This window comes from Drosophila willistoni, assembly GCF_018902025.1.
Source record: "Drosophila willistoni isolate 14030-0811.24 chromosome 2R unlocalized genomic scaffold, UCI_dwil_1.1 Seg167, whole genome shotgun sequence".
In the NCBI taxonomy this organism is placed as follows: domain Eukaryota; kingdom Metazoa; phylum Arthropoda; class Insecta; order Diptera; family Drosophilidae; genus Drosophila; species Drosophila willistoni.
The window spans coordinates 9,357,184-9,364,749 of record NW_025814050.1 but is presented as its reverse complement, the minus strand read 5'-3'; the positions used below and the strand labels follow the sequence as shown (position 1 = coordinate 9,364,749).

The 7,566-nt window shown below is 34.7% G+C and overlaps 2 protein-coding genes across 2 annotated transcripts; one reads left to right on the top strand and one right to left on the bottom strand.

Moving 5' to 3' along the window:
• The first annotated feature begins 1,094 nt into the window (after nucleotides 1–1,094).
• On the top strand, nucleotides 1,095–2,370 carry LOC26529959 (glucoside xylosyltransferase 2). The gene has a single exon (XM_015178114.3). The coding sequence runs from the start codon at nucleotides 1,184–1,186 to the stop codon at nucleotides 2,261–2,263; it is 1,080 nt and encodes a 359-aa protein (XP_015033600.2). The 5' UTR covers nucleotides 1,095–1,183; the 3' UTR covers nucleotides 2,264–2,370.
• Nucleotides 2,371–4,859: 2,489 nt separating this feature from the next.
• Nucleotides 4,860–7,426, bottom strand: LOC6643830 (ribosomal L1 domain-containing protein CG13096). The gene is made up of 2 exons (XM_023176725.2): nucleotides 5,858–7,426; nucleotides 4,860–5,794 (listed from the first exon to the last, which is right to left on the bottom strand). Exons 1-2 carry the CDS (start codon nucleotides 7,379–7,381, stop codon nucleotides 5,114–5,116), a joined length of 2,205 nt encoding a protein of 734 aa, XP_023032493.1. The 5' UTR covers nucleotides 7,382–7,426; the 3' UTR covers nucleotides 4,860–5,113.
• Between the last annotated feature and the right edge of the window lie 140 nt (nucleotides 7,427–7,566).

Below are 7,566 nucleotides of genomic sequence, written 5' to 3'. Positions count from 1 at the left end.
ATATAAATCCTCATTTACCATAAATACTAAGCTTATTAATTCTTTTGGGTATTAACCCCGTTATCTAATTGGTATTACACAATATTTTTATGAAATTTCACGGCATTTCCATGACCAAACATTGAGATTATATGAGTCAAGCCCGAAACGATAATTTTATACAAAGTCATAATGATTATAATAACATTAGATATAGATAGATAAACAAAAATCGAATGAGAAATATGCCAGATTATGGTTAGACCACATTTTGTAGGGAATAACCAATGTTAATTGTTAAATTCGCTTTAATAAATTGGAAATGGACTTGACCTAATATAGTTTTCTTCAAAATAATGTGTACTTTTTCTTTTTAGTATAAGCACAATTTCTTTTTAACCTATAACTAAAGTTAATAAATTTGGTATATGTAAAAATTATCCCCTAATATTGAGCCAAGAGAAAATTTATGAAATTTAGAGAATGTTGAGTCGTTGGTCTATTGATTATTGGTTTAAATTTACTGTGTATTAAGTATTAATTGTGACTAGTTATAGATTAATTAATTTGTTCTTTATTCCGAATTGAAATATTTAATTTAAAAAAAATGAAACATTGCATATAAATACAAAATTCATGACGGGAGATATGTGTCCTATAAATTTTGTTCTTGTAAAATCGTTGTTCAAATTTGTTTCGGAAGTTAAATTAAGGGAGTTAAAGTGTTTATTTTTATATATAAACCAAGATTAAAAAGATCGGCAAACCCAAATAATTTTACTTTTTAGATTTTGCATTTTAAAGCAATAAAATGTGTGTCATGAATAAATCTAAAATTTATTTATAGTATATAAATTTATCACGCGTAATGCCTGTGCTTGACCTTTCTACAGAAATGCTCAGATGTCGGCAGCTTTAATGAATGATTAAGTCATATTTCTCTTGCAGCATAATATTTATGAACATGAAAAACCTATAAAGGATATTAATTCCTTTTAAATTTGTAGTATACAATCTGTAGAAGCGTTTTTAATAAACAAATGAAATAAGTATTCGAATAACCATGAGCTGAGAAAGTTTTTACATCAATTAATTTTTATTTAATCTAGTGGGTTTTCATATTAAGGTCATGACGAATATATAATGCCGTAAAGCAGGGGCCTAGATATATTTGTCTTTACCCAGGCGTTGAAAATTAATAAAAATGCAACATTTTTTAATGTACTTTATGGGCATAAGTGCCTTCGCCACGGTTTTATATATTTTACTTCAAAGTTCATCCTTGGCATCTGATGAAGGCAAAATAATGCAAACTGGAAAGATCCCTCTTCATATTGTAGTGGTCTCGTGCGGTAATCGATTGCAGGAAGCTCTAGTTGTGATCAAATCGGCTCTTCTATTTAATACAAATAAAGAATATCTTAAATTTCTTATATTTACTGAGAATACGGATAAATTCAGAGAGAAACTGACAGACTGGAAGGATTTGGTCCCGTACCCATTCGATTTTGAACTATTGCAGTTAAAATTTCCCAAACAAAATGAAGTTAAATGGAAAAATCTATTTCAACCCTGTGCTGCTCAACGTCTCTTTTTACCGTCCTTGCTAACAAATGTGGATTCCTTGCTATATGTCGATACGGATGTTCTGTTTTTGTCACCAATCTCGAATGTATGGACATTCTTTAAGAAATTTAATGAAACTCAAATGGCTGCCATGACTCCGGAACATGAGAGTGGGAGTGAGAATATTGGCTGGTATAATCGTTTTGCACTTCATCCATTTTATGGAAAACTGGGTATTAATTCCGGCGTAATGCTAATGAATCTCACACGCATGCGTGAATTTAACTGGGAAAATCAAATCCTGCCTATATACAAAGAATACAAATCACGTATTCCGTGGGGAGATCAGGATATCATTAATATACTTTTTCACTACCATCCTGATAAGCTTTATGTGATGCCTTGTGAATATAATTATCGAACAGGTCACTGTATGTACACGAGGGTTTGTAACACTTCGCACTTAGGTATCAAGTTAATGCATGGTAACAGACATATTTTTCACAATGATAACTTTCCGCTTTTCAAAACCGTTTATGAGATTATTGAAAACTATACGCTTGGGTCAAATCCGTATACAAACTTTCTGTTACCCCTACGCAGAGGACTTAATCAAGAATCAGTTGTCAATTCCAGTTGTGGAATGATCTCCAGTGACGTTTTAAAAATATCAAGCACTCTATTTGACGATTTATCTGAAGATTTGTATGAGAAATAATGTACTTACATGATTGTGAACCATAAGCAGACGAATCAAATTGAGATAAACAAATCAGTTAAATGTAGGTCAAATTAAATTGTAATTGAAACCACTCATCTTCAGACTATTAAAGATTTTGAACTTTAAAAATTTTTTCTAGCTCTCTAGATCTCCTACACAACTATTTAACCCTTATACAATACCAATTATGTAGATATTTACCAACCACATTTATTCAATAGTAGGATATACTATAAATATCTAAAAAACATTTCAATTTGCATGATTCTGCTAAATGTAGAAAATAAAATTAATCAAACTAAAACAAGTCACTGAACAAATATGGCTAGATTGATTTGGCTGTTAATGCTGATAAGAAATCTATATATCTGGTACAACGATATAAGCGTCGAAACAATTCAAAATCTAGTGGATTCACTTCCAAAACGAATAAACGGTAATAAAAAATAAAGGAGCTCCAACAAAATTAGGAAATCTAATTTTTTAAGTAGAATGAATACTATTCAATTATAAAAATAATATTTTCAAATAATAATAACTCACTTAAAAATAAAAAAAAATAAAAATTTGTTTGTGTTCGAACATTTTTTTGCCTGTCCGAATTTCTTTGTTCGCTACTGTACTTAGGGTGTAGAAATACGAGGATTACTTATTATCGATTATACAAATTTGTTTAAAGCTTTTAATAAAACTTGTACATATTAGTATTTACAATGCTTTAAAAAAAAAAATAAGTATGTAAAAATCAATATATGTAAGTTTGTTTGCTTGTATGTTCTTAGGCCGACACTGAAACATTAGAAGCTAGGTCAATGATGTCTTTTAAAATTTTGATTGGAATTCTCTGCAATTATGATGAGAAAAACTTAAGCCCTTTAGATACGTATGTATATTTTCTCAAGGTTAAAGGTGAAGAGCATATAAAATTCATAGTACTACAGAAGATAAGTCTCCAAAATGTTACCCTATAAAAATGCTGGTCTAACCCAAACAGTTTTTTTTTGTTCTTTCGTATTTGATAGCAAAATGTCATGGTCAGAGTTGTGCAATAGACAATTGCGTATGTAGGAAATCCGTAAAACCGTACATATACTTATTGTTAGACGAAAACGTACAAACAGACAAACAAACAAATGGACGAAATTTCTGGTTTTATGGAGACATTGCCGGCGACCCCGCTAATGATAATGTGGACTGATAAAAGCTTTACAATGTTTTTTTTTCAGTTGGGATTTTTTTTTTGCGAAGAGTGGGGGCAGGAACAATTTTGTTAGCCCAGCGGCGTGTCCAGCTAAAACGTGATACTTCTAATCTCTGGAGCGGAATGTTCTGCCCACGTATGTATACATATGTATACGTACATATGTATTATAAGTAGCTATAGATAGATATGAGGCCGCTTATGGGTACAACTGTCAAAGTTTTTGTGAGGCAATCCATAAAGTTAATTAGAAAGGACTTACGCAAGCAAATGTTAACTTTTTTCTCATGCATAAATATGATTTGACCTTTTTATTGTACATATGTACATACATAGTTACATATATACACATTTATCTAACTAGAATTGGTATCCATCATAAAACAGAGAAACTTCAAAGACCATTTACACGTGTGGTCTGGAAGCATTTTAATGTAAACACTTGGGGATGCTGCTTAATTTATTAATATGATGAAAAAATTGACTTGAATGTCCATAGAATGCATTTTCACTTTGTTGATGCCAACTCACCCGCTGGGCAAGAAACATATAGCATAATTTTCTATATACTATATACATATAAACATGCATATATACTCGATGCGATAATGCATACAAACGAGCATTTGAATTTTATGTTTGGAATGGGATCCTGGACCCACAAAAGCATTTCAAAGGTTGTTGGCATTCACTTGGCGCTGTTGACGTAGAAGTAAATTCTCACATATTGCAAAATAATATAAAATTAAAATAGTGTACACCTAGCTATATACAAACCATTAGACAAGGAATATATCCATTCGATTTTATGGTTTCTACAGTTGAATGGAGAAATTAATGAGTAACAAAAACTGATATTAGATACCTATAACTATAAGTATTTTAAACGCAAGAACTTTAATTGGTTTTCGCATGTTTAATGGAATGAATATTTTTGTGTGATTTTTGAGTTATTAGAAGTAGAAAAATCCTAGTGGTAGAAAAACCTTAGCAACCGGAACCTAATAAATTAGGAATAAACGTTATTTTTTATCCTTTTTTTTCCTTTTGGAGCAAATCCTAATAAAAAATGTTGAAAACTAGATTAATAAAACGTTTAAAGAGAATATTTGCTTTGAGGCTATCAAAACTTATGATTTATAAAGAATTATAAATTTAGAGTCCAAAGGGATTCAGTGGTTTGGAATCTAAACTTTAGATCGAGGGCTAATCGAGTATTTAAGGTATAAAATGAAATGCTTAATGTTGAAAATAATTAAAACTTTTGAAGTTTTGTAAAATTATGCCCAAACCCTAGACACTGAATGGAGATTCATATTTTTGTCAATTTTTAATATCGTCTGCAATATGTACTTATATTTGAAAAATATATAAGATTTATTAACACAATGCTATTGTTTTAAATTTATCTATAATTTCATTATAATAATGGAAGTTATATTGGTTGACATAAAAGTTTTCCATGAGTGTTCCGATAAGCGTCCAAATGTATGAATATGTTATTCACATAATTACATAAGAATCTCATGCTATAACCATTTGATTTATTAATTTAAACTGTTTCAAAATACAAAACAGAAAACAATTTGTCGTAAGCATATCAAAAAACTTAAACTTATTTTAAGAAAAAATCAAAGGAGCATATTCTACTCTTCATCATCGTCGTCTTCCACATCATCATCGTCGCCTTCTTCATTGTCTTCCTCATCGTCATCTGCATCTTCTTCTTCCACCAATTCCTCTTCATCTGATTCTACCTCTTCCTCAGCTTCATTTGAGGAATCCTTTCGTGCCTTTTTAGCTGGCACTTCAGCATCTTCCTCGGGCGCGACTTCACCAGCCAGCACAGCTGCACGTTTTGCACGTACTTCGGCCTTATGTTTCACTTGATCCGGTGTCAATTTGATAAAGTCTGCATCCTTGGTCAGAGCAAACCTGGACAACACCTCGTTGGCCTGTTTCTTTAGCTTCAGCATACGCTGCTCACGAGGACCCACCACATAGGGTGTATCAGCTGGAGGGGCACACGTACTGTAATATAAAGGCAGTGCCGACGTTCCTGCGATATCAATCTTTATGAAAATCGAACGTATATTGGCCAGACCACCTGGATAGAGTGACTGTAGTTTCTGGAAAACCAGACGAATATTATCAGCCAATTGCTGTGTACTGTGCTCATGATTGCCCACTGGAATGGCAATCAAATCTCCCTTATTAAGCTGCCGGTAGGCAGTACGGCGTAGAGCACGGGAAATCTCCTTTTGCAAAGCATTCTTGTTTAAGCTCAGACGAACCGGATGCAGCACATTGCGAGGCTTTTGCGTAAACTGACGGGGAAAAAATAAAACAAATTTAGTCCACATTCATATAGAATAAAAACTCATCTTTACCTTGCCCAGGAATGCGCTAGCCTGTCCAGAGAGTCTGCCATCGCAGAGTAAATAGTCGTAACTATTTAGGAACTTTCGTTTCGCCTCAAAGGTGCCCATTTCATTGCGTAGCTGATTGAATGGCACCACAGTAAGACGTTGCTCAACGCCAGCTTCTCGTAGCAAATCCTCATAGTACTGAACTGTTGGCTCAGTCTCGAATTTGGCACCACGCTGCAAATCGGTGACAATAATGGCAACATCATCGTCACTGCCAACCAGGGAATGCTTCAAATCCAGCTTGACCATACGCTTAGGGCAGCTTGGAATCTTGTAGCTAGTCACTTGTAGTATATACCGATAGTCACTAAAGATAGAAGTCGACTTTTGCTTCTTAACCTCCGTTTCCACTTGAGTCTTAAGAGCCTCACACACCTTTAGGACATTCGATTCGTTAACAATGTCCTGGAACTTCTGTTCATCGTAGGGGTTCAATTCAAATTTCAATTCGAGAGGTTCCTTCTTCTTGGGTTTACTTTTCTTGGCTTTCTTGTTGTCAATCGATTTGGGTTTCGGCTTCCCAGCCTTTTTGACCGGAGATTGTCCTGGTTTAATGGACTTGGAAATCTTTTGCGGTTTGGATTTGGTCTCGGGTTTGGTTAACTTCTTTTTATCTGCCGCAACAGGGGCAACAACGGGAGCAACAGCTGCCGGTTTCACCTGCTTTTTCTCTTTTTTATCTTCAACCTTTTTTACTACACTTGGAGCAGGTACTGCAGCCTTGGCGGGCTTCTTGGTTTTATCACCGGTTTTCTTGACTGCTGTAGGAGCGGTTGACTCTGGAACGGAAGCAACAGCTTTCGCCACCTTTTTGGGCTTATCGGTAGCTTTCTTTGCCGGTGCTTTAACAACAGCTGGTGTCTCTGGCCCATTTGCTTTTTTTTGTTTCTTTGACTCATTCTTCTTCTCAACCGCTGCCTCAGCTGCAGCTGTTTTCAAAGACTTCTTTGTTGGTGCCTCTTCCTTGGTTGGTTTCTTAGACTTTTCAGCTGTTTTTTTTACTGGCGTAGCAGTCGTGGCTGGAGCCTCTTCCTTGACCGGCTTCTTAGACTTTTCGGCTGTTTTTTTTACTGGCGCAGCTGCCGTAGCTGGAGCAGTCTTCTTTTGCTTTTTTGTTGCATCCTTTTTCTCTACTTCGGGCAAAACTGTAGTCAATTTCAATGGCTTCTTAGCAACAGGAACAGAAGCAGGGTCCGCAGCTAATTTGCTCTTCTTGGGCTTTTTCTCCGGAGTGGGCGACACCGCAGGAGCCAATATTAATGGCTTCTTACTGGCTTTTGGTTGCTTTTCCGCCACTTTTTTTTCCGGCTTGGTGGTTTTCGTTGCAGGTTTTTGTTCCTTCTTTTCCAAAGCAGCGGTTTTGATGGCTTCTGTTTTGTTTAACTTTTTGCTTTTATCCACCTTTGTCTTTTTGGTAACACCACCGGCCTCTTTGCCTGGGCCCTTGCTGAGGGTTTTTGGTTGCGGTTTCTGCACCTTTACCATTTTATTTAAATTATTATATGCCTCTTACAAATTTAAACAATATTTTAAAACACGTGCAAGTCGGTATAGAGATGGGAATTCCATTGATGGCATTATGTATATTATCGATATATTTCATCGCTTTTATCGAGTGGCGTTACTATCGATATATTCCCAGTCATTACTAATTTTGAAAATTTTCAAAA